The sequence below is a fragment of the Panthera leo genome, chromosome A3 (genome assembly GCF_018350215.1).
Source record: "Panthera leo isolate Ple1 chromosome A3, P.leo_Ple1_pat1.1, whole genome shotgun sequence".
NCBI lineage: Eukaryota > Metazoa > Chordata > Mammalia > Carnivora > Felidae > Panthera > Panthera leo.
Window position 1 is genome coordinate 49,422,216 of NC_056681.1, and position 27,929 is coordinate 49,450,144.

The 27,929-nt window shown below is 43.5% G+C and overlaps 1 protein-coding gene and 1 non-coding gene across 2 annotated transcripts in view; one reads left to right on the forward strand and one right to left on the reverse strand.

Moving 5' to 3' along the window:
• Positions 1-1,649: 1,649 nt before the first annotated feature.
• LOC122215885 (adipocyte plasma membrane associated protein) overlaps positions 1,650-27,929 on the reverse strand; it is a 34,656-nt gene continuing 8,376 nt past the window's right edge. The window contains exons 2-9 of the mRNA XM_042931791.1: positions 25,273-25,389; positions 20,448-20,563; positions 14,175-14,267; positions 11,443-11,559; positions 10,053-10,227; positions 9,319-9,453; positions 8,669-8,861; positions 1,650-2,828 (exon numbers count right to left, since the gene is read on the reverse strand). Of these exons, the coding sequence (XP_042787725.1) occupies positions 2,619-2,828; positions 8,669-8,861; positions 9,319-9,453; positions 10,053-10,227; positions 11,443-11,559; positions 14,175-14,267; positions 20,448-20,563; positions 25,273-25,389 (1,156 nt within the window). The 3' untranslated portion in view covers positions 1,650-2,618. The remainder of the gene's footprint in view (positions 2,829-8,668; positions 8,862-9,318; positions 9,454-10,052; positions 10,228-11,442; positions 11,560-14,174; positions 14,268-20,447; positions 20,564-25,272; positions 25,390-27,929) is intronic.
• On the forward strand, positions 14,715-14,816 carry LOC122216707. Its single transcript, XR_006201061.1, has one exon. It is a non-coding gene; the product is annotated as a U6 spliceosomal RNA (small nuclear RNA).

Genomic DNA, 27,929 nt, shown 5'->3' on the forward strand with positions numbered 1-27,929 from the left:
TGCCTCCTCATCTCCCAGCTTCCCCAGCACATTTTATAGTCAGAGCACGGTTTCTGGCCCAGCAGTGTACTGGCCCTGTGTTCCCAGTGACTTTGGGAAAATCACTCCCCCTAGCTTCCATTCCCCTATAAAATGAGGCCACATCTCTTTCCATCAGTAAAAGGTCAGTGTATGTGAAAACCCCTTTTTTTTAAATTTATTTAAAAAGTAAATTAACTGAACACTTTCAGAGAGAGAGAAAGCACTCATTGGGGGAGGGACAGAGAGAGAGGGAGAGAGAGAGAATCCCAAGCAGGCACCATACTGTTAGCATAGCACCCAACACAAGGCTCAACTCCAACTCAGGAACCATGAGATGATGACCTGAGCCGAAATCAAGAGTCAGATGCTTAACTGACTAAGCCACCCAGGAGTCCCTGTGAAAACACTTTCTAAACTACAGACCACTCTGCAAATGCATGTTGATGATAAAAATCTCAAAACAGGGCCTCTGTCATATGAAAGGCAATAAGTGAATCCTGACAGAATTTTTGTAATAGATAATAAAGAAGCACACAATGAATGAATCACTTAATTTAATTTTAAAAGCATGTTAGTAATTCACATTAGTGCAAATCTGCTTCATGTTTACAACAAAAGCACACCACATACTTAAACCTAACAAGGCTATATTTTGTACCTCACCATGGCAAATTACCAGATAAAACACAGCAAATGACACTTTGAGACAGAAAATCAAAATCTGAGTTAAAATCAAGACTCCTTTGCTGAAAACTCTGGAAAGCAATTTACCAGCTTCTCTGCACTGCTAAAAAGTAAGCACTAAAACCAAAGCCCTCTGTTCTCAATCAAGAAGTCAACTTATATATGCTCCTCACATTTAAATTGTTTTTTATGGCATAATGATCAGGCTTTCCCTTTTCCTGTACAGCTGATGTATGGGATGCACCATTATCTACTAAGAAGTATTTAATAATCACTACTCAACTTTCTTTCCTATAAAGTAATATAAATAACATTAAGTCATTCACCTAATACATTCTGCATTGCATCAACTGGACTGAAGCCAATCTCTGACCCTGTGCTACTGCTGCTGCACATAAAGCCATCCCTGAACAGGTAACACCAGATGAGCCAACCACCAGATCCTGCCTGTTTCGCCTAAAATGAGGCCAGCCCAGCACATGGGAGGGGGGTGGCCGCTGTTGGGAAAGGGAACAAAGGGATTAGTGCCAGCCAGTGCAACACCACATAAATGGTTGAGATTTTACCACAGCTATCAATCCTCTTTGAATTTTAATATCATTACCTATTGAAAATATTTCCTTTATTAAGTTACTTAAAACAATTCTAGAGAGACGATCTCCTATGGATTCTCACAAACAGGACAGAAAGGAACAGATATTAGGCCCATTTTGTAGGCTGGAAACAGGAACACAGTATGACATCAACAAGCCCAAGAATAAAGCACTGCCAGGAGGCAATGGCTGGAGGGGCTGCCCTGTGCCCTGAGCCAGCCAGATGGACTGCTTGTCCCTAAACAAGGTCCTGACCAAAATGATCCTCTTATCAGCCCTCAATGGAATCAAATTCCAGTCCCTGTTAACATAATTATATTAGAGAAAAACTCCCAGGCAACACCATCAAAAAAGATTAATCAGCAGAAAAGTCAATTTAATTATCATTATTACATGGGTTCCCCTGACAAAATTAGGACCAATGTACAGGCATACCTGTCAGGAAATACAGCAACTTCAGGCTTGTGACCCTCTAGCAAATGGCACTAGCATGTGCACTATTCATCTGTGGGCCTAGTGGTGAGGAGCAAAGGTATGTAAACAGGACCTGCCTAAATTCTCCCCTGCAGTACCCAGCTGCTGGATCATTCCATCAATGTAGTAAGTTGTTCACAGAGAAGAGCCCAGGGAGTCCTGAGCTGCTGCTTCTATACATTTACTCGGGTCCTTGCCTTTAAATGGTTATAGGGACTCAGGAGTCTTGAAAAGCCTCTGGTTCAGAGTGGGACAGGCTGGAGGGTGTGAGCTATGGAAGGGAACACCCAGGATCAAGGTCCCAAGTCCCACACAACTCTACATCTAGAGTTAGAATATCGCTCTAAGGTCTTTACTTACATAGCTCCGCCCACCAGCCTCAACACATGTTTGCACTGAGCTCTCCTTGCCCTTCCCATGCCCCTCCCCCAAAGACAGGTATTACCCCATTTTACAGTAAAGACACTGAGGCTGGCAGGACAGCCAGTAGCAAAAACAAGATCCTTAGACAGCTCATCTACACTCTATCCACCAAACCTTGAGGCCTGTTATAAGTGTATGAAGTCTCCTAAGTCCTAGAGAATCACTGTACTTAGAAAGGTTTTTTTTTTAACAGAATATAGTTTAACATGGACTTATCCTCCCTATGGCAAATTATGCTTCCCTCTAAATGCAATGTCAAACCCAGGGGAGAGGTATCCCACAGGGGCCCAGACATCCACAGGGTCTCACTGTCCACTTCCAAGGACTGGCAGGTGCAGGTGGAAAGGGCTGTGTGCATGGTACCTCCTGGAATAGGAGTAGTGCCCAGTGTGAGGACTCCTGGCACAGCCACAGTCAGGCTGGCTAAACAGACTGAAGGTTGAGTCTGCAGAGGAAGGGGGCCCTGAAGGAGCCCAGGTATAGATGCCCATCATGCTCGTGCACTTCACTGATGTAGGAGGCCACCTGCCCGTCGGGATCGTGCAAGCTTCTCCGGAACGCCCCGCTGTCGCTGAGTTCTAGAACAAGGCTGTACCGTGGCACAAACTTCATCACAGTCTCCTGACTAAACAGCTGGGAAGGAAACGGCATGAGGAGAGGTTAGCTTCTGACCAAGGGAGTGGTGTGAGCAGATCCAATTTGCTAAAAACAAGACCAAAGGCCCAAAATGGAATCACTTATGCTCAGTCCCACATCACTAAACCAGATCTAACTTACTTACAGTTTGGGCTCTCCCAGAAATAGAATTTTACATGAGTCAATCAGAAATCTCCTGATCAGCACTAGCAAGGTAATGTGCCTGACAGACCCCTTCCATCCCCTAAAGGAAAACAGCCCAGCAATAATCAACCTGGGTTTTTTTGTTTTTGTTTTCCCAGGGTAACCCCCTTGGTTCCCACCTCTTCCTGCCCGGAAGTCTTTTATTTTGTACAGTTCCTCTAAACTCCTATCTGCTCGACTAGATGCTGCCCGAATCAGGAGTCACTGATCAAAGCCAATAAGATCTTTGACATTTACTCAGTTAAATTTTACTTTTAACAGATGCCACAGCCACTCGCCATCTCATAAGGACCCAGCTCTTCCAGTGACAGGGAAGCCACATAGAATAAACCAGCTCCCTGCCCTTGGCACAGGACCTGCCACCCCACAGGCATCCCCCACCTCTGCCCCCATGCAGATCAGGCCAAGGAGCCTCCTGTCATGTGCACCCAGAGGCAAGGCTAGCCCAGCACAAGGATTACAGCTTTCTAACAGCCCTCTGCATGGTACCCGCTAGACCCAATGCAGGCGCTACTCCAGACAACCCAGCTGAACCCAGAGAAGGGTTCAGGGCTCCCCACATCTGACGAAGACACAACACTGAAGCCAATGCCCAGACTGACATGGACTCCACCACAGCTTAACCAGAATGAACGCCAAGCTCTCAGACTAAGTTTAACACATTTCTCACATGCAAGGTGCAAATGATGGAGACATGACAGCAGTTTGTGTTGATGAGGAAAGACCTGGACAAGTTAAATGAGCATGTCCCTGCCCCCTGAGCCCTGGCAGCTCTGCTCAAGGCCAGAGTACAGATGGAGGAAAACCCCTCCATGCTAAGCAAGGCACCGTCTAGCAGCCTCCTGACTCAGCCAGGTCAAGGGCCACATGGGGCTACTGAAGGGTTTTTTTTTTTTTTTTTTTTTTTTTTTAATTTTTTTTTTTCAACGTTTTTTATTTATTTTTGGGACAGAGAGAGACACAGCATGAGCGGGGGAGGGGCAGAGAGAGAGGGAGACACAGAATCGGAAACAGGCTCCAGGCTCCGAGCCATCAGCCCAGAGCCTGACGCGGGGCTCGAACTCACGGACTCACGGACCGCAAGATCGTGACCTGGCTGAAGTCGGACGCTTAACCGACTGCGCCACCCAGGCGCCCCGAGAAGGGTTTTAAGAGCAGAGAAACCAGAGGGTGAAATATGAAATTTCTGGCAGAGCAGGACACTAGGGAGGAAATGATGCCAGTACACGACTGCATAAGGCCAATGAGCGCAAATTAATAGGCAGATGTCTACCTCTTTTTAATTTTTTTTTAATGTATTCATTTTTGAGAGAGAGAAAGAGACAGAGTGAATGGGGGAGAGGCAGAGAAAGGGAGAGAGAAAATCCCAAGCAGGCTCCGTACTGTCAGCACAGACATGGGGCTCGAACTCAAAAAACCATGAGATCATGACCTTAGCCACAACCAAAAGTTGGATGCTTAACTGACTGAGCCACCCAGGCGCCCCTATCTACCTCTTAATGTAAGGGGAAACAGCCAAACAACTGTACGTGTCCAGTGGATAATGTCTCCTAGACAAAGGAGAAACCTTGCAAAGGTCCAAACAGACATACAAGTTGACTGAGTTCTAAAAAGTTTTATGGCAACCAAAGTTACATTATAACTTAAAACACTCCATAAGACTTCCCATGGCCTGTGAAATGCCATCTCACTTCAGTGTTAGGTCCTCCCTTTTCTGCTCTATCTTATCCCTAAGACATCTCACCCTCTCTCTTTGGTTTAAGTTGCTTTCCCAGAAAGCCCTCAAATCTTCGCCCCAATTTCTAAGCCCCAGTGCTGAAACTTCCCCACCCAGACTTTCTAAAAGCTCTTCAAACTCAACAGACTCCCCAGCAGAGGAGACCAGGCCCCTGACACCAGCTGCTGATGCCAAGAACCCTGCCCTCACGCCTGATCCCTTCTCTCCAAGCCATACAAGCCGGGCTCCATGGGGTCTTATCATGTGTATGCACCTCCCACCCCAGGCTCTGCCTTACCACCCTTCCTGGCTGCCGCAGCCTCCTCCACGCCAAGCTCCTCACAGCCAGTGGAGCTATGCCACAGGCTGCTCTCCACACAGCAGCTTCAGTTGTCACTTTAAAATTTCCTTTGTGCTATATCACTCCCCACCCAAACAATTCAGTCAAGAAGTGACTTGTGAAACCCAGCAGGGTAGGTGTGTGCAGAGGCTGGAACCACAGAGGCCCAGACCAAGAGTCAGTCTTAGCAGGGTGAGGGACAGTCCACGCTGGGGGTAAGGAGAGGGCAGTGGCATGAAGCAGGGCATCAGAACCCAGGCAGGGTGAGACATGTTCCTACAGTGGGGTGATCAGGCACAGGCTGGCAGAGCTCAGGCAGAGTGAGGAGGGTGTTTGCCTGGGGACGACTTGGTGCAGGTACCAGAGTCTCTGAGAGAAAAGGCAAGCCCCTCACATGGCTGGGAGGAGGAGGAAGGCCCAGTGTAGGATGCTAGAGCTCTAGCAGGACCCATGATGGAGGGACAACGGTCAGATTGGTGATGTCTGGGGAATCTGATCAAATAGGTAGGAAAGATAATAGGATCTAGGTTTCTTACTACTAGAAAAGGGAAATACAAATACGGAAGTGGAGAAAACTAGAATAAATCCTGTGGTATGAGACTGGAAGCAGCAATACCAGCATTACTTACCAGCATCAATTTAAATAAACAGATGGCAAATAAACATGTGTGAACATGTGTACATACACTGTATATACAGTTGACCCCTGAACAACACCAGTTTGAACTACAGCAGGTCCACCTATATGCAGATTTGTTTTGATAAATATAGTGCTGTATATGTATTTTCTCTTCCTTACAATTTTAACATTTTTTTCTCTAGTTTACTTTATTGTAAGAATACAGTATATAATACATATAACACATAAATTATATGTTAATCAATTGTTTGTTATCATTGAGGCTTCTGGTCAACAGGCTGTTGGTAGCTAAGTCTTTGGGGAGTCAAAGGTTATAGGCATATTTTCAACTGCACAGGGGCCAGTGTCCCTAACCCCCATGTTGTTCAACAGTCAAATGTATTGATAAATGTATGAATACACATGCATATATTCCCTGGTTTTGTCTATTGAGGGAGCCTGGTGGCAGTGATACACCAAAAGCAATGAGCACAAGCAACACCAGATCCCCTCTAGAAGGAACCAGGGCTCCTTGGAGAAATGGTTGATTACAGAGCTGGAACATGGAAAATACAAGATGAGCCTAAACACTGTATGGTGCCAGAAAGTAAGGAACCACTCCAAAAATGTTAGGAATATGTGCAAAGGTCAGGGAGCCACACTGAAGGGGCTCCCACTGGCCACAGCCAGACAATTTGAGCCTCAAAATAAATAATGATAGTAATAGACTATAATCCATTGAATAAAAAAGACAACCATGAGATCATACCAATGTTTACTTATTTAGAAAGTACTTCTTCACAAAATATGTGTTAATTACTAGTGGAAAAGGAGTGACTTCACAATGGAGAAGCCTGGCATTCACCACAGAATCAAGTGGCCAACACTGCCACCACCAGCATGGGACAAGCTGACATCATGTGCCTCCTCACAGGACACACTGAGAACACAACTTCACTTCATGGTCTTCCTGCCAGAGATGCATAACCTAAATCTAATCATTAGAAATGCCAGATGACCCAAATGGAAGTATACTCTGCAACATAACTGACCTGTAATTCTCAAAAAGATCAAGACTAAGGCAATGTTCCAGACTGAAGGAGAATAAAGAGACGTGACAAGTCAAGGCCACTCCTTGTCCTGAGTTGAATCCTCTGTTACGACATCACCAGGGTAACTCCCAAAACTCAAATGGGGTCTGTGGATTGGATGGCCACCACTATCCATGTGAGTTTCCTGTTTCAGTGGGTGGTCATGGGGAGAATGTCCTTATTACAGGAAAATCACAAAAGTAGCTGAGGATGCAGGGCATCAGGTCAGCAACTTATTGCAATAGTTCAAGGACAAAAGTCCTTTGCTGCTCTTCTAAGTCTGATACTGTCTCAAAACTAAAAACACAGAAAAACTAAAAACATACCAAAATCCTCAATGACTTCAATCACATTTAGAATAAAATCTAGCCTCTTTTTCACATCTGCAAGGCCTGTGGTCCTCTCCCATTGCACTCAATCTGCCGTCTCTGTGGCCACACAAAGGTGCTGAGCTCTCCCGCACCAGGAACATGTGTCACCACTCTGGCTCCTTCTCATACCTGTGGTCTCAGCTCCCTGAGCACACATCCTTCCACAGTAATTCTGAGAGCCTACCGTGTGCCAGACAGTGTTCTAGGTGCTGCAAACACAGGAGCGAACTAAAGATGCAGCATGTGTTCTGTCATGCGAAGAAACAAACCACCACCCCCATCACCACATCACATCCTTGCTGTGGGAAGACGGACAGGCACAGAATTGGAGTACTCACTACAGTCAGTACGGGTATTATGTGCATATTCTCATTACATTTTTTCAGTACCTAATGAAATAGAACAATGCTATTATTCTTTCCCCTTGAAAGATGGAGGAATTGAGGCAGAGAGAGATCATATCATCTGCCCAGGGTCCCACAACTGGTCTGGCCTTCTTCAAAACTCCCGTCCTTCCCACCTCACTATTCTGCCTCCTCCTAGGTCCCAGTAGGAACAGATGGTGGCTCTGGAACCAACAAAGTGAAGAGGAAGAATGTGTTATTTCTAAACAGATCAGGATTATCCACAGTGACACACTGAACTTGGAACAAAACCGAAGGCCATGGGCCAGCCCGACAGAGCAGGTACCCACAGCCCCTCAGCAGGGCCCAGACACAGGGCCCAGCAGTACAGAGACTCAGTAATTGCTGCCTAGTACCTTTCAGGGCCTTAAGTTACAATTATTTTAACATCTATTCAATATTCAATATCCAATATCAATTTCAAACATCTATTCGGTCTGTGAAATGGAGCTTGTTAGAAATGAAGGTTTCTGCATGATGGAAGTACCTATATCAGCAGGTTGCTCATCCAGTATAAAACATATAGAATTACACTGAGTACATTTCATGGAACTCACTGGGGAGAAAGGCTTTTGTAAAGGATCTGTGGCTGGCCATTGGTGGGGGTAGGTGATTTTTTTTTTTAATGAAAAAGTTTGGTTCCTAAGAGGTCAAAGGTCAAGATCTGGTACAGGGTACAGGAGAGATCGGGATGTAAATGACAGAAAGTTCCAGAAGGTAGGAGGACGCAGGGTGGGATGGGGCCGAGGTAAGTGTGTGCCTGATGACCATTTGAGAAGCAGCAGTATGGTCTGCAGGGGCCCCATATGAAGGCCTAGTTGCAGGGTCTATAGAAAGGGGAGGTATGGAGGGGGCAGGCATGACTGACAGACCATGATGGTGAGGTGACAACAAAACCAGAAGGAAAACATCAAAGGGTTCAAATGTTTCAATTTACATTTCAGGCTGAATAATAAAATATGTTTTAAAGAAGTCACTAACAGTACTAAATATGATCAGAATGAGAATTTTTAAAGCTGCGAAGGTCAAAAAAAGATCGTAATTAGATACATTTTCATTTTGTTTTTTGGAATTGTAGTTTTCATACTTACCTTAAAAATCATTCTTTTAATATAGGGTCTCTCAGATAAGAAATCCAACATAGAAAACCCAGGATTGGAGCGAATAGTCCCCATGCCGACCCAGTACCCGCCAGAGCTGCTAGGTCGGATGTTGTCTGGAAATCCAGGCAGGTTCTCCACGAACAGATCAGCCCCTCCCTTCATCAGGCCAGACACGTAGAATCTGAAAAATTCACCCAAGCAGGTAGTGAGCAGTAGCCCCCGAATTTATGGAAAAATTTTAGCCAAGCACCAAAATTGTCTTGGTTCCAATCAATTTATGGAAACAACTATAAACCTGTCCATCATGAACAAAAGCACAGCTGATGACAGGGGCCCCTGCCCTGGGCCCAACTAGATGCAGTTGCAGGGAGATGGCCCACCTAATGGATAAAGGGACCCAGGATGCATGCAACCAGCATTAAATTGAGACTCTCCAAAGCTACGACTTTTCAAGCAGGGTGAGATGGGGGAGAAGGAAAATGCATTCCTGAATTTTACTGCTTTCCTTATCACACAAAAGAGAAGGTAACCTGCCGCATCTCAGATCACGTAGGTTGATGTCTCCCAGCCCATCCCAGGCCAGGCCAGGCCACAGTGAGCTCTGGCCATCCCGACAGCTCAGTGGGTACCGCACGTACCTTCTTATCCTTGCCATTGTTGTCTCGGCCACCAGGACAAAGTCCTCTGCAGGAGAAAGCTGCACTCCGTTGGGGAACCGCAACTGGTCCAGTAAAACCTTCACTTCCTGGGTCTTGGTGTCATACTCTAGCAGGCTGCAGGGCGCCAACAGCTAAGACTCACGTGGGAGAGTCCGTGGCCTTGCCCCATTGGAGCCTTGCTCCCCTCTGAGCCTGAGGCAGAGGCCTGCAGAAGGGGATCCTCCTTACGCTGCAGTGACAAGGCCTCTGGTGGTCCTCTGCCCAGACCTGGCTCCAGGCTGCCCCTGGAGGCCTTCCCATCTGAAGCAGACCCAGGCATCCTCTTCCTGAGAACCCCCTAGTCAGTTTTCTCGCTGAGCTGGAATCTGGCTCAGCACCAGGGAGGGCCCCCATGGCTCCAGCCTCACAGGAGTTCCCCTTTGGAGGGATGACCTGAAACCCAGGCCAGCCTGCACGGTCCTGCCTAGAGTGCCAACCGACCACATGCTCAGATGGACTGGCTTGTTTTAATTTCATTTTTCAAAGAGAAAGTGTGAACATCTTGCTCTGTTGTGTTGCATCCATCACCCATTTCCAGAAGCCATTAATGTCCTACCTCAAAAACTCAATATTATGCTCAGAAACACTCCAATGACTCCCACAAATAAGGTCTGTGAAGTCACCCTGCCTGACTGATGATCTCACTGAGCAGAAGATCTGAAATAAACACTCACCGCCCATCATCTGTTCCCTCCATAACCAGAAGCAGGTAATCTCGTCTCTGCCATTTGCTGCTAGAATCTGTAAAGTAAATCTTCCTCCCATCCTGAGTTAGTGTAAGATCATTCACAAAGGACATTTTCCTCCCCTCTATCGGTGTCTCAGAGGAGAGCAGCAGCTTCACCTCACCTGACGTAGGAAGGAAGAAAAGGAGGGAGGGAGAGAAGACCTGTTTTCATTCCAAGAAATTGTATCTCAATGATCTCAAAATATTAATCAGCTTACCTGATTTAAAAGGAAAAACTAAAATGAGCTTCTCTCACATGCCAGTAAATTTATTCCCTTACAGTTAAAAACCAGTGTTTTCCTTTCTTTCATCTGTTAGGTGATAAATTTTTTTAAACTAACTTCATTAAAGGCAGAATCCTCCCTCTAAGGATGAGGACCTCTTCCTTTTATCAAGACAAACTGACTTTTAAAAATCTGTTATGAGTCTTAGGGGCGCCTGGGTGGCTCAACTGGTTGAGCATCCGACTTCAGCTCAGGTCATAATCTCATGGTTTGTGAGTTCAAACCCCGTGTATCAGCACAGAGCCTGCTTTGGATCCTCTATTCCTCACTCTCTGTTCTTCCCCCATTCTTTCCCTCCCTCTCTCTCTCTCCCTCCCCCTCTCCCCTCAAAAAGAAAAAAAAAATAATAATCTATTACAAGTCTTAGACAAAAGGCAACTTTCTTTTCATTTGCTTGAGAGAAATACAAAATGTTCCATTCACCTGGTTTTAAGTAAAGAAAAGAAATAGTGATGGTGGTAAACTTTTAAAAATAGGAAAACAACCATTTATGGAATGATAAGCTCTCTCTATGTATAATCTCATTTAAACCCTCACACGATCCCACAAGGTAGGCACTACCATTAGCCCTGTATCATGGATGGGTAAACTGCACAGAGAGGCTGAGGCAGCTGCATAGTCACACAGCCAGCAAACAGGTCCCAGTTACTACCCACGATAACAAATTCCTCCATCATACAAACTCCCCTGCTGAAGCACATAGAGAAAAACAGGAGGAACAGGTGGACAAAGAACAAATGAAAAGACAGACACAGAAAACAAACAGACAAGATACAGAGAGGCACAGAAAAATAAAGATAGAGGAGTTCTAACTTTTTAAGGATAAGATCCTGCAGCTAAAAAACAAATAGGAAATTAGGATATATGACAAATACCATCATGTAACTGATACATGATACACGTAGGCATTACTTGCAGTACTATTCAATGAATAAGAAAATAATACAAAGTTTCCAGTAGACTTACTGAACAAATATCATTAAATCCACTTATGTACATATTGTTTAAAACATCTGAAGTCACCACAGAAGGAAATAAGACATTGTTACGTACGTTTCCATGGATTTACTTCAAATAGTCCCTTATACGCATCAGCCACAAAAAGGGTTCCATTGGGCCCTGCTCGGATGCCCAGGGGCCTCCCACAAGCAGGCTCATCATCTCGGGTTTCTAGAGAAACAAATGGTAGGAATCAGTGGCTGGTCCCAGGTTCTACCTGTGTCTCCAAGTATCTCATCCATCCCCTACTAAATATACGTCAAGTTGTTCAGAACAAAAAAGACCATGGCTTTAGAGACAGATGTATACCCTAGCGTTCCAGCCCCCTCAGAACTTATGACAACTGTCTGGTGTACACAGAGAGACCAACTGAGAACATGGATCTGAACATATGAACAACAACTGGTACCCGAGAATCACATTCATATCAGCATCCTGAGACTTGGACAGTTAACTCAGGGACATCATCAGGACCCAGGCCCCAACTCTAGAACCCCCACCCCGGAATCTCAGGAATTGTGAGTTTAATCCCAATAGCCTGACCTGAACACTGTGCCCATCTATGGCACTGCCAGTTGTCCCTCTACCTGGCTTAAAGTAAGAGCTACTATTTTAATACCTATACCTTTTTAAAACCTGAGGCAATGCATATTTATTGCAGTGGTGTACACTGCAGGGTTCCTTATGCAGAGGCACTTACTGCAAGGATTCTCACTGCAGGGGTGCTTATGCAACATGCTTACTGCAGGGTGCTTTCTACAGGGTGCTATCTGCAGGGTTGCTTTCGGCAGGGTTGCTTTCTGAAAGGTGCTTTCTGCAGGCTGCTCTCTGCAGGGTTGCTTACTGCGGGGTGCTCACTGCAGGGTTGTTTACTGTGGGGTGCTCATATTGCAGAGTTGTTTACTGCGGGTTGCTTACTGTGGGGTGCTCACTGGGGGGTTGCTTACTGCGGGGTGCTCACTGCAGGGTTGTTTACTGCGGGGTGCTCACTGTGGAGTGCTCACTGCGGGATTGCTTACTGCAGGGTACTCACTGTGGGGTTGTTTACTATGGGGTACTCACTGTGGGGTGTTCACTGCGGGGTTGTTTACTGCAGGGTGCTCTCTGCAGGGTTGCTTAGTGCACGGTGCTCACTGTAGGGTGCTCACTGCAGGATGCTCTCTACAGGGTTGTTTACTGCAGGATGCTTACTGCAGAGTGCTCTCTGAAGGGTTGTTTACTGTGGGGTGCTCACTGTGGGGTTGCTTACTGCAGGGTGCTCACTGCAGGGTTGTTTATTGCAGGGTTGCTTACTGCCAGGTGCTTAGTGCAGGGAGCTCACTACAGGATCACTTACTTCATGGTACTCTCTGCTGGGTCGCTTACTGCAGGGTGCTTAGTGCATGGTTACTTACTGCAGGGTGCTTTCTGCAGGGTTGCTTACTGCAGGGTACTCTCTGCAGGTTGCTTACTGCAAGGTGCTTTCTGCAGGGTTTTTAAGGGTTGCTTACTGCATGGTTGCTTACCGCAGGGTGCTTACTGCAGGGTTGTTTACTGAGGGGTGCTTTCTGCCAGGTTGCTTACTGCAGAGTACTTTCTGCAGTGTACTTAGTACATGGTTGTTTACTGCAAGGTGCTTTCTACAGGGTTTTTAAGGATTGCTTACTGCAGGGTGCTTACTGCATTCAGGATTGCTTACTGCAGGGTTGTTTACTGCAGTAAAGGGGTGAGGGGTGCTTACTGCAGGGTGCTTTCTGTGGGGTGCTTACTGCAGGGTGCTTACTACAAGAATCCTTACTTCAAGACACTGACTGCAGGATCACTTACTGCCAAAATATGGAATGGAAAAGGCAGGTTAAAAAACTGGATATACAGTATGATTCCATCACAAAACCAGAGTATCTGTGAACAGAAAGATATCTGAAAAGCTATTCACTAGAACGTTAACAGTTACATCTGTGAAAACTCTGAGATGATTTTTACTTCCTTCTTTGTACCTTTGTGTTGTTTGCATTTCACAATGAAAATGCATCATTTTTACAAAAACATTCTACCTATTGAAAACAATAACTAGGGGCACCTGGGTGGTTCAGTGGGTTAAGCGTCCAACTTTGGCTCAGGTCATGATGTTGCGGTTTGTGGGTTCAAGCCCTGCGTCAGACTCTGTGCTGACAGCTCAAAGCCTGGAGCCTGCTTCAGATTCTGTCTCTCCCTTTCTCTCTGCCCCTCCCCCACTCACACACTAACTCTCTCTCAAAAATAAACAAACATTAAAAAAAAACGATAACTAATAAAAAAATCTGTGGGTTATCAGTTTTTAATGGTGAGATTCTTCTACTCTCATTTCCCAAAAACTGAGTGACTTCAGGGTGTTTTGACTTTGAATGACACTGCTGAAATTCCTGGGAAGCTAATGTAGGAATGACATTTAAACCTCCAAGTAACAACAGAGCCAACTGTGCTTCCACAGCAGCACTGTGACAATGGCTATAATCTTCTCCAAAGTTAACCTCAAGGATGAACACAGGCCACTATGGAATGGCAGGGGGCGGGGCCCATGTGATAACTGGCAGGTGCTAAGGCCACTGCCTCGAAGAGTAACAATCAGGTACAGTGAGGTCCAGGGACCACAGGGCAAATGAAAAGCTGATGGTAATGCCCAGGTCAGGTTTGATCTGCCAGGTGGTCAGGGGCTCTTTTTTCTTCAAGGGTGAACCTGACTTCTAGGGAGAGTTAGTTCCACACAGTCATTCAGCACTTTTCTCAGTAACAAGAGACATGTATCAGGGGGACGGTCACTGACTTACTGCATGGGCCTGAACCAAAGCGGGCAATGGTCTCTACTTCACCATTTTCAAGTTTTACGATCCGGCCATCTGCCGTACCAGTAAACATCACATCTGTTTAAAAAAATAAAAAGGAATAAGAGAGTTACTAGATTAGCCTAAGAACTGTCATAGCCTTCTACAACAGAGGTGGTTTGTTTGTATTTTTCATCTCTAGAGAGAAAATGGCAGTTCTGAAGATGAAGAAGTTGTCTGAGTCCTTAAAAAGTCCTTAAAGCAAGCAAGCAGTGATAAAACCACGGGGGCCTGGGGCCCAATGTCCCAGGTATGTGGGCTTGAACCTGACGTTGGAGCAAGGGTGCAGCCAGCAGACACCAATCTGAAAAAACAAGTGAGGATTTTCTACTCTCAAAGGAGCAAGGACTCACAGGCTGACTCTTAGCACTCAGGGGCATATGATCATGTCCGCCTCCAGTGAGTGTCTGCTGCTGCGTGGATTATATCCAACTGAAGAGGAAGAACTGCTAGAAAGTCGCTCGGGATAAAACTAAAGCACACTGAGTGCTCACTTCATCAGCACATATACAATTGGATCAATGCAGAGATTAGCATGGCCCCTGTGCAAGGATGACATGCAAATTCATGAAAACACTCCATAGTTTTTAAATGTATACAGACAAACTCTAGGACAACCACTAAAACAATTATTTAGAAAAAGTATAATTGATATGCTAAGCAAGAAGATAAAATGGAATCATAAAAATGGTCAATAAAACTATAAAAGTAGCTATACTTGTGGTGAATATAGCATAATGTATAAAATTATCAAATCCCTAAGCCGTACACCTGAAACTAATGTTAACACTTTGTGTCAACTATACTAAGACAAACAAAAAAACATAAAAGGCAGAAAGAGGGTGAAGACAAAAACAGGAACAAACAGAAAACAGTAATGATTATGGTAAATATTAATCCAACTATATAAATTATCACTTTAAACATCAATGGTCTAAATATACCTATCAAAAATACAGAGACTCTCAGAAGAAATCAAAAAACAAGACCCACTACATGCTGTCCACAGGAAACCCACTTAACATATAAAGATACACCAAGAAGAAGATATACCAAGTCAAATGTTGACAGAGCCAACTTCAAAGAAAAGAATATTAGGGATAAAGAAGAACATTACATATAATAAAGGGTCAATCTTCTAAGAAGACATCACAAGCTTTAATGTGTACGTGCCTAATAACAAATCATCAAAATCCATGAGGCAGCACTGATAGAAATGCAACGACAAAGAGATAAAAACACCATAAGAATTGAAGACTTCAGCATCCCTCTATATCAGAAATGGACAAGTCCTGCAGACAGAAAATCAATAAGGACATAGTTGAACACAAGGGCACCATTTACCAATTAGATACAATTGACATCTATCAATTACTCATCCAAATACAGCAGGATACACCTTTTTCGCAAGCTCACATGGAACATTCAGGAAGACAGACCACAATCTGGGCCATAAAAACACCTTAATAAATTTAAAAGAATATAAATCATACTCTCAGACTCTCAAATCTACTCTCAGACCACAATGGAATTAAAATCCAAATCAATACAGAAAGATGGCTGGAAAACCCTAAAATACTTGAAGATTAAACACACTTCTAAATAACACCGAGGTCAAAGAAGATATCTCAAGAGAGATTGAAAAACATTTTGAACTAAATGAAAATGAAAATACAACTTATCAAAACCTGTGCATGCAGTGAAAGCAGTGCTTAGGAAGAAATGTACACCATTGAATGCATATATTAGGAAAGAAGAAAGAACTAAAATCAATTACTTAAGCTTCCATCTTAGGAAACTAAAAAAGAAAAAGAAGAGCCAAGTAAACCCAAGGTAAGCAGAGAAAGAAAGGATAAGAGGAGACTGATATCATTAATATGAAACTGGAAACAGGAAACCAAAAGAGAAATCAGCAAAACCAAACGATGGTTCTTTGAAAAGATCAATAAATGACAATCCTCTAGCCAGGCTAAGAAAAAAGAGAGAAGATACAAATTACCAACATCAGAAATGAAAAAGGGAATATCCTGATAGACCCCATGGACATAAAAGGATAATAAAGGAATATCATAACAACTCTATGCTCACAAATTCGACAACCTAGATGAAATAAACCAATTCCCTGAAAAACACAATCAGCCAAAACACAAGAAAAAATAGACTATTTGAATAGGCCTATATCTATGGAAGCAATGAATCAATAACTATAACTTTCCAAAACAGAAAGCACAAGCCTCTCATTAATGAATTCTTCCAAACATTTATAAGGAAGAAATAACACCAGTTCTCTACAATCTCTTCCAGAAAATAAAAGCAGAGGGAATACTTCCTAACTCGTTCTATGAAGCCAGCATTATCCTAATGACAAAACTAGTCATTATCAAAAACTACAGACCAAGATCTCTCATGAAGACAAATGCAAAAACCCTCAACAAAATATTAACAAGTCAAATCCAATAATATATGAAAAGAATCATACACCCCAATCAAGTGGGATTTATCCCAGGTATGCAAGGCTGGTTCAGCATTTGAAAATCAATTAAGTAATCCACAGTATCAACAGGTTAAAGAAAAATCACATGATCATATTGACACATGCAGAAGAGCATTTGACAAAAATCCAACATCTGTTCATGATAAAAACTTTCAGCAAATTACGAATAGAATGGCACTTCAACTTGATAAAGCACATCTACAAAAAACCTACAGCTAACACATCCTAATTCTTGGCAACAAACTTGTAAGTTTTCCCACTAAGATTAAGGAACAAAGCAAGAATATCCCCACCTCACAACTCCTTCACAATACTGTACCAGAAGTCCTTGCTAATGCAAAAAGAGATGGAAATAAAAGGTACACTGAGAAGAAATAAATCCATCTTTGTTCATAGATGATATGATCGTCTATGTAGAGAATCCCAAAGAATCAACAACAACAACAACAAACTCATAGAATAAGTGATTATAGCAAGGTTTCAGGATTCAAGGGTTATATTTAAAAGTCAATGACTTTCCTATATACCAGAAATGAACAAGTGGAATTTAAAATTAAAAACAGAATAGCATTTACATCAGCACCCAAGAGAATAAAATATTTAGGTCTCAATATAGCAAAATATGCACAAGATCTATATGAGGAAAACTACAAAACTCTGATGAAAGAAATTAAAAAAAAAAAAAACAAATAAATGGAAAGATATTCCATGTTCATGAACAGGAAGATTCAAAATTGTGAAAAGTTCAGTTCTGCCCAACTTGATTTACAGATTCAAAACAATCCCAAGCAAAATCCTAGCAAGTTATTTGTAGATATCCTAAAACTGATTCTAAGGAGAAGGAAAAGATCCAGAATGGCCAACACAATATTGAAGAACAACATCAGACGACTGACCCTACCTGACTTCAAGACTTACTATAATGCTACAATAACCAAGACATTGTGGTAATGGCAAAAAGAATTAGACAAATTGTTTGATGTAACAGAATTCAGAAATAGAGCCACATAAATACCGTCAACTGATCTTTCACAATGCAATCTTATATAATATATTGCAATACAATGGAGCAAAGATCATATTTCCCACAATGGTGCTGAAACATCTGGACATCCACATGCAAAAAATGAATCTAAACACAGACGTTACACCCTTCACAACAGTAAAGTCAAAATGGATCACAGACCTGAATGTAAAATGTAAAAGTATAAAACTCCTAGAGGATCACATAGGAGAAAATTTAGGTGACTTTGGGTGTGGTAATTATTTTTTTGATACAACAGAAAAGGCACAATCAATGAAAACATAACTAATAAGTTGGACTTCATTAGAACTAAAAATTTCTGCTTTGTGAAAGACACTGTCAAGGGATTTAGAAAACAAGCCATGGACCGGGAAAAAATATTGCAAAATATACATTTGATAAAGGACTGTTACCCAAAATATACAAAGAACTCTTAAAATCAACAATAAGAAAATGAATATACCAATTTTTCAAATGGCCAAAAGCCTTAGATACCTCACCAGAGAAGGTATGCAAATGGAAAATCAGTGTATGAAAAGATGCTCAACATCATATGTCCATTTGGGAACTGCAAATTAAAACAATGAAATACCACTATACACCTATTAGAATGGCCAAAAATCTAAAACACAGACAACACCAAATGTTGGTGAAGATATAGAGCAACAAGGATTCTCATTCACTGCTGGTCAGAATGCAAAATGGTACAGCCATTTTGGAAGACAGTTTCACGGTTTCTTATAAAACTAAACATATTTTTACAATCCAGAAATTGCGCTCCATGGTACCTACCCAAATGAGTTGAAAACATAAGTCCATATAAAAACCTGCACATGGATGTTTACAGCAGCCTTATTCACAATTGACAAAATTTGGAAGCAACCAAGATGTCCTTCAGTAGGTAAATGGATAAACTGGTACACTCACACATGGAGTATTACTCATCAATAAAAAGGAATGAGCTATGAAGCCATGAAAAGACGTGGAGGAAACTTAAACACAAATTACTAAGTGAAAGAAGCCAATTTGAAAAAGCTACATGCTACATGATTCCAATTATATGACATTCTGGAAAAGGCAAAAATATAGAGAGTAAAAAGGTACCCAAGGTTGCAGGGTGGGGAGGGATGAAAAGGTAGAGCACAGAGGAATTCTGAGGATTTGTAGAGCAGTGAAACTACTCTGTATGATATTATAATGGTGGATACACTTTATTACACATTTGTCCAAACCTATAGAATGTACAATACCAAGGGTGAACCCTAAGGTAAACTATGGACTCCAGGTCATAATGACGTGTCAGTATAGGTTCATGAACTGTAACACATGAGCCACTCTGGTACAGGGTGTTGATAATGAAGGAGGCTGTCTATATGCGGTGGGGGGGGTAGGGGAATATGGTAAATCTCTGTACCATCCCCTCAATTTTGCTATGAATCTAAAATGCTCTAAAAAAACAAATTTATTTAGAAAAACGAAAGCATGTTAATTGGCACCGTCCCGAGGCTAGTGCCTCCTTCTGCTGCCAGCAACATGCCAGCCAATCCCCAGGGACAGCTTCCAAATGAAGCTGGAAGCAGGGGCTCCCTGGGGGCCTCTGTGTGGTTACAGCTGCAGGCAAGTTAACAGGCCCCCACTCTGCCTAACCAGAAATGTCACAAGGAGAATAACCAGGGCCTTTAAGGAAAAAAAGCAAGCCCTGGTGGCAAGGTGCAATGAGGGGTCAGTCTAAGACAAAAGGGAGGGACTAAGAAAAGCATTCTCGTTGAAAGATAACGAAAAAGATCACTGTAACTCCCTGAAGTTCCAGTTGTAAATATCAATATTTGGTTTTTCACCAAAAAACACAAAATCTGAGAAATGTATTAATAAATATCAATGTCTTTTAAAGAGAAACATGAGGTTCTATCATGAAGTGCCTATCCCTCTTACAAGTTTGACTCAGCCAGCCAAACAAACCAATAGTCACAGAATGCATCAGATTTGGGTCCCACATCCAGCAGCACACAGGACACACAAGTCCACCACCACTTCACGGAAACACACCATCCTTCGGAACGAGGAGTGGCCTGCCGCATTAAGCGGCTCAGAAATCCTCATCCCATTTTAAGTTCTTTAACTTCTCATTAACCGTGTCTTTTGATTCCTGATCTTAATCTTCATCCTAAAAGGCAGAAAGTGCCTTGTGGCTAGAGATTCAAGAATCAGAACCAGAGCCACATCTAATTGTTAGCACACAGTTAAGTTACCCTTAAACATACCCACCAAAGTCAGCCTCAAACAAAAACAAACAAAACAACAGTGGAAATACAGAGAATCATTTGTACTCTTTTCAAAAATGAAATCTGTACAAAGACAAACTGAATGAAGAAGCAATGTCCTATCAAGTAATACCTACCGAACTCTGATAAATGAGCTAACATCAAGGTCATCATCTTTCCTTTTTCTCTTCAATTTGAAGAGACTTTGAGCCCGACACTTTGAGCAAAAAAAACTACTCCACAGACATGAACTCAAAACCACACAGCACTGAAATGGTCTGTAACTCAGAGAGCTGAGGGGTGTCTGCTCAACAAGCACAGCGCCTCTGCAACTGAGGAAGACGTCCAGGATCCCCCCACACACAGGAGCAGATGCATTGCAGCTGCTCTGGCAGAACCCCCCTCATAGAGCCTTGACGTTCCAGGGGTTTACTACTTACCCCCAATATTTGCTATGGACTCTGGCCCAATAAGTTGATTTTCAAATAGCCTTTCCGCCTGTCGTAACTTCATATTTGGTTGCAGAACACCAAGCAAGAGAGGGGGTTCTTTGAAGCTGTAAAATAATGCAATTATAGGGATTTGTCTATAAGAAATACATGAAGAAAGTGTTAACCGGGGACCTTCATGCATTATTCCCCAGTTTTTGACAAAGAGGGCATGTTGCAATAACATCCTCAGTTGCCAGAAACACAAAGGTCAAGGGAAAAAAAACATTCTAGGATATCAGAAAAGGTCACCATACAGAAAAATTAAAATATGATTATGCCTAATGCAAGAACTTTGCTAATCACTTAAGACAACTTGGGGCCTCCAACTACACAAGCTCCTGTCCCAGACCTTGAGGCAAGTTAGACCTCTTCACACCCTCTGATTCACACACCCTGGCATTTATTTTCCCAGTGGCTGCCCAGTCTGCCCAGTCTGCCCAGTCATTAAAGGCCAACTAAGGCAGAGGAGAGTGGTGCTGACATTTCACAGCTGATAGAGTTGCTTCCTGCTTCAAGGAGAAGACACAAGAAATAAGAGGAGTTTGGCTGTACCAGCCCATCGTTCAGCACAGGTGCACTCTACCTCCTACCTGTCCCTGTCAGGGCTCAGCCTGGCTTTTCTCTGAAGCCAGCTTTTGCTAGGCCCTGGACCCTTCCCCTGACAACAGACTTCAGCTCCAGAGATCTTCCCTCTCCACTAGTCCTTCCCATCTACACACAAATACACCTACTTCTTCCGAGCCATCAAATCATGCTGGTGACACCTACAGAAAACAGACACAGTTTAAAGCCCTTCTCCCCATGTCATCTGCTACCCCCCCTGGTCCAGGCCACCATCTTCTCATTCCCACTTCCTCCCTTGTTCTCTACAGTATATCCTCAACCCAGCAGCACCATGCACTTTGTGAGACACAGTCAGATCACAGCGTTTGGCTCTCACAGCCCTGCAACAGCCCCATCTCACCCAGAGCCTACAGCCTTGCAGGGACGCCCTTCCCAGCACACCCACAGTTACCTCTCTCCACTCCTCTCCCCCTGACCGTAACAGGCACCTCCCACCTTAAATCCTTAAATCTGTGCTCCACCCTCACCTTCTCAGTGAGGCCTGCTGTTAACACCCAATATAACATTCCATACCTAATACTCCCCCAAAAGCCTAGCCCCTACCTACCCTACTCTATTTTTTCCATAGTATTTATCAGCTTCTCACTTCTCTGTTACATTTATTGTCTGTCTATCCCCAGTAGAACCATGGCCCGTGAGATCAGAGATGTGTTTCTATTTTTCACTGCCGAATCTCAAGCACCTGGCATACAGGAGGCTCCTAATGAACACTGTGGGAGGGAGGAGTGGGGAGAGGAAGGGAAGAATGGAGTGGAGAGGGAGAATATCTCCCAATTCCTTCCCTACCTTGCCCTCAAGCAGGGCAGTTTCCCAGCCAGTCCAGCAGAGTGCAAGAACTAAGAGGGAGTGGTGGCTGAGGCTATGGAATGATGGAGAAATTTCCCCGCCTTGCCCAATCCCTTCCTTCCCGGCAGAGCACTTCACTTCCTACTGCCTCCTCTGAGTCAGGTGTGTACTCAAGACACTGTACAATTTCCTCTGAATTAAACTCTACCCCTCCCCCCCATCCCACACCTTCACTATACCCTGCCTCCCAATTATGGCTTTCTACCTGCTTTAAAAAAACACTCTGTGTAACTAGGAGTTTTATTTCCAAAGGAAGAGAGCAGGGCTGCAACCTGCATACTTTGGTGAGAAGAGCCTAGGCTACAGAGATGGACACGGCTGGGTTCAAATTCTGACCTTGGGAAGGTCAGACCTCCTGAGGTGTGCGTGAAGACTGAACAAGCACATACAGCCAGAGATAGAGGACAGCACACCAGATACTCAGCCACCCCCTACCGCCCAGTCCTTGGACTTTGCCTAATTCCTTACACAAAGGAAGTCCTTAAGAAATATATATAGCATCAACCTAATCAGTATATCGTGCACTGTCCCTGCCAACAAGAAGTCTGAGTATTATCTCGATTGGCAGACACAAAGAAACTTAAATGAGAAAATGTAAAGGATGGGTAAGAAAGGGCTCCCACTCCTGTAGCCTGAGCAGAAGCATCAAGGAAGAATGGCCCCAGGAAGCCCAAATCAGTGCTCTACGGCCAGCCAGGCCACATGGAACCTTGTTAAAGCCTGTGAACTTATCAACTCTTATTAACTCCCTGTTAATTCCTACTAAGTCCTGCTAACTCGTATCAAGTCCCATTAAATCCATGTGTTAAATGTATCCTGAAAGAACTGACCAACATCCTCCAGAAATCAGGATGTCATACATGCTGTGTCTACGATGGTCCTCCAATCTGCCAAACAAGGAATGAAAGAAAGTCACCTTGCATGGCAGGTTTTTGACAAAGCCCTGCAATCTTCCTGGTGACTGCTGCTTAGAACTGAAACCAACTTCATATAATCCATTCTGGAGGGATCTGCACCCCTCTTCATTTTTCTCTTTGATTTCTCAGAGATTTCTAAGTGTGGTGTAAGGTCTCACAGGATGTCATGTAAACTAGAGGTAGACTCTCTGAGGCACCTCCATCAGCTGCCCTCCCACCTGGCCAGTTGGCTTGGCCTGACCCCATTCCCTGCCATGTCCCATACTCCTTGGCTCGTGGAGATAACAGAAGCGGAGCAGAAGCTGGTAGCTCTGCTTTTCCATCATCATCAATACTGCAACCACTTACTTGCTCCAGAGAGTGGGTTTCCCCCTTCCTTGCTCTTTTTGCTCTGAATAGAGTTTGAAAGAAGCCTTTTTTGCTGTCGTCGCTAGCATTTTCTCTCAAACCTCAGCTCATTCCTATTCTTACACCTTCGCCAGTCTTCTGCTTTTGTTCTGCATTTTGGGGCCACTCCTTCCAGTTTTTGAGCAAGTCATTCCTGAAGTCTGAGCATGGGAGAGATCCCTGTCAGCCATTCTGGTTTCACTGAGTTTCTCCTCCCTTTCCTCCTCATCAGGCTCATCTACTCCACAGACAGAACTTGCTTTGTACAACTTCAAATCCTTAGTGGGCCATGTTTCCTTTCAGTTTCTGGTCAGGAGCAAACACCTATCTTTCCTTTGAATTTCTTTACTCTTTCCACGCACAAATTCACCTCTACTGAGATCAAAGGCCTCTAGTTACCAAAGCTCCATCTTTGCCTGCTCTTTCCACTCTCCTGCTCTTCTCTAAGGTTAGCTCCCCAGCCAAGGTTTTGATCCCCGGCTGTGGACACGGTTCACACTCCCACCTTAAACAACTAGATTACCTAGAAAGCCCCAGGTCAGTTTCTATTTGGGGTGGTTTGAGCTACATCCTTCTACATGTTGAGAGGGGTTAGCAAAGAGAGCCTCCTTCCTCCACCATGTGTCCTGGGAGACCCCCTCAGAGAGGACACCCAGTATGCACTTGGGTCCTGCTCAGCCAAAAAGCCGCATGCAAGGGTCCACTGACACACCAGGAATTATAAGCTAGCAATCTCATGAGTCTAGAATGCCCAGGCCTTCACCCAATCTCAATCTTATATTTTAACAGCACTTTGTGCCTTTACTAATTCTAAATCCAACAACAAAAAGTAGACTCTTGTATACAGATGTAAATCTAAGGTCAGAACTGTGTCCTTTTTATATCCTTGAATCTAGCTGGGTACCTACTTAAAGCACTATAGGTGCCAAATACTTTCTCAGTAAATTGAGTCCAATATAATGCCTTTTTATTTATAAAACATCAACACATAATTCCATTGTATATGTTATATTCACTCTATAATGGGGACATAGTTCTGGTCTGAAGTTTTTAAAGCCTTACATGGACTAACTTACTTAAAATAAACTTCAGAAAGCATCACCTCTGGGCAGTTTCAGAAGAAAAGGGGAATTTACTTACTGAACCAGACTGCACAACCCTCAACATCAACGTCATAAATCATCCCACCAGTAAGAGCCTGGCTCTGCACTATTATAATTACAAGTGTGAATACATTTCATGGGGCCCCTTAGGTGTATACTATTTTTTTCAAGTTATAATGGACTACATTACTCATAGATGCCCACCAATGAAAGGTAATTTAGGAAAAATAGAACACTAATCACAAGTTTAAAAAAAAAAAAATCAGTTACTTATATGGGCACCTGGGTGGCTCAGTTGGTTAAACGTCCGACTTCGGCTCAGGTCATGAACTCACAGTTTGTGGGTTCGAGCCCCGCATCAGATTCTGTGCTGACAGCTTGGAGCCAGGAGCTTTGGATTCTGTGTCTCCCTCTTTCTCTGCCCCTCCCCTGCTCATGCTCTGTCTCTGTCTCTCTCTCTCTCTCTCAAAATAATAAACATTAAAAAAATTAAAATAAAAATCAGTTACTTATAAATTTTAAACAAGGTAACAACCTTTGTGTGTGCTTTTGCCACTTCAAATGAATTCAAGTTTTAATTATCTCTAACACATATTCGGGATTCATATTCGGGATTTTTTCTGGGTTTTGCATTTGGTTTGTATAGTTTTGTTTTTGAAAGAGTATCGTGGACAATACCATGCATATATTGTGGTACACCTGAATCCACACAAAGCACAGGCAGTAAAGAAATCACAAGTCTCTCTCTCTCTCTCTCTCTCTCTCTCTCTCTCTCTCTGTGCCCCCCTCCCCCCAGTAACTTACCTTTCAAACCAAATTGGTTTATTACCCTAGATACTATCCCAGCCTACTTTATCTGCCATGCAAGTCCTCCCAAGAATGGCCAGGGAAGCTCACCTGAGAGGCTGTGGGTCTATGGGAGAATCCAGCAGCAACAAGGCTCCAAGCAGGGGAACTGTGAGGGAGACAGCCAGCATCAAGAAGGTCACTCGGAACACACGGCCACTAAAGGAGCTGACAGAGATGGAATATACAAAGGCAATTAGCAGAGGCTCAGCCAAGACAAGCTAGGCTGGTCTTAAAGCCCATCAAGCAGGAGCAGGCCTCTAGCCTAGATTCACCCCAAGGCTGCCAACCTCTGTGGCTTGCGATGACACTTTAGGACGGCGGTGTGGGAAACTCTTACTTGCCAGTTACTTGCCAGACAGTATGATAGGTTGCATCTTCAATCCTCTAGTAGAGTCTCAAAGAGGGTAAATCAAAGAACTGATAAACACAAAAATGGGAGAAAAGAGGTACAAGGAGGTAATGGAGACACACTCTTCTATAGAGAAGACACATGCTTCCCAAAAGCCACTATTTCCAGGCACATAGATTCAAAGCAGCAACCTTAAGATTCCCAGATTTTGTAAATACAAGAGAAACAAATTCATGAAGCAAAAAGAACACAGGACAACTTCCTGAGTGACCAACTCTCCAATCATTTTTCCAATCACACTTTTAAGAACTCAAAAGCACATCCCAGCTCTCTACCTGGTAGAAGTCTGACAGATACTGACAGTTACTTAAAAAGAATCTATACGATCACAATTCCAAGTCATCTTTACTAAAGCCTTACAAAGATCTAGAAGATGTCTTTGGAATCCTGTGTGACATTTTTGGACAAATGACCAATGGTAACTAAAATAACTCTCAAATGATCTCACATACACCATTGCTCATCTGCTAAACAAGAGAACACATTTAGCCTCTTGCAACTAAATAAACTTTATAGGATCATTATTTGCTGTAAATGAAAATTTATTAAATACATCAAGATTAACTTAAAGTAAATAAAATCATGAGCTCCTAAGGCAGAGAATCTTTTTCTGTCCAAAAAAAAAAAAAAGTTGACTTAAAGAAAAAAATCCAGATTCACACTTAACAAACACTTCATTTAAGGACAAAGTTTTGTTTGACTTCTGACAAGCTAGGCTTCCACTGTATAAACCTGATCCAGGTAGAGCATAGAAATGTGGGGGCTTCAGGGAAAGTCCTAACTTTCCCAATAGTCAGCAACTCCACTTCAGGCAAGGTTCTTCACCCAAAGTCCTTAAGTTCCCCACTATGAAATGGGGTTTGGGGCAGGATAACCTCAAAGTCTTGCCCAATTTGAACATGCATGATTTTAATAAATGAATATGGAAGAAAATAAAGCATCTGTTTCTATTGGGTAGAAACGAAAGACAAAGGGAAAGAAAGACAAAAGAGGAGAGTGAAAAGCTTTCATAGTGTCACCTTGCAGAACCATGGACAGCATAACTGAAGAGTGTTTCCACCAACAATCTGAATGGGCAAGAGAACAGTCTCCCTAGAGCCTCCGGAAAGGAACACAGCCTTGCTGACACCTTGATTTTAGCACAGTGAGACCTGTCCAGCACTGCTGACATCCAGAACCACAAGTTAATCCATTTGTGTTGTTTAAGCCACTAAGTGTGTGGTCATCCGCCATAACAGCCATAGAAAACTAACACAGTTTTCTAATTAAACTACTTTTGTTGCCTGGAAGTGGGGGACTGCTGTAACAAATACCTAAACATGTGGAAATAGCTTTGTAATTGGGCAGTAGATAGAGGGAAACATTTTGAGAAGCAGGACAGGAAAAGTCCGTATTTCCTTGAACAGACATGGTAGAAAAATGGATGTTAAGGACTCTGCTAGCAAGGGCTCAGAAAGCAGCGAGGAGCATGGCAGAGAAAATGTACATCATCACAGGGAATGATTAAATTGTTGGGAACAGACTGTTAGCAGAAACACGGACAGTGAAGGCACTGCTGGTAAGGGCTCAGAAGGATGTCAGGAACAAGTTACCGGAAACTGGAAGAGAGCAAATCCTTATTATACTGTGTCCTGCAGCAATGTAGAAAGTAGAACTTGTAAATGACGAGCCAGGATGCTGAGCTGAGGCCCTTTCCAAGCAGAATGGAAGGTGTGGCCTGATTTCTTCTTGTCCTTTCTCCTCCAGAGGACAGCATAGGGGGCAGCACTAAGCACTTCTTTTGGCCTTTGACATTTCCTCCTTTGCTAATGAGAACTCTAGTCTGTGTTTACCTTCCTTCTAATAACCTTCCAAAAATGAATTTTGTTCCTAACTTCCTTCTCTTCACTCACACAGGACTCAGAGCCCAACCCCCACCCCAGGCCAGGTCATCAGTCATTACCCTTTTTGCTAGCTGGGAAAGAAGGCAGTCCCTCCCACAGAACCCGGCTGGGAGAGGCCAAGGGTGCCCAAGCTCCTAGAAGGGGACAGGTAGCCAGAAAGGGAAAATTCAGGCCAATTTCTCCCTCTCAGCCCTGTCTCCAAACCCTAGGCCACAGAGTCTTCTAATGTGACTGACACCAGTCAAGGGTACAAGAATACAGTGCATGAAAATGCACATATGGCACAGATCAGCTATGACCTGACATGACAGCTGGCTAAGGCAATCTGAGAGATCTGCAGCAAGGGAAGGAATAAGGGCCATAAAAAGAATAATGATAAAAACAGTGACAATAAGAATGTCCCATACAATGGG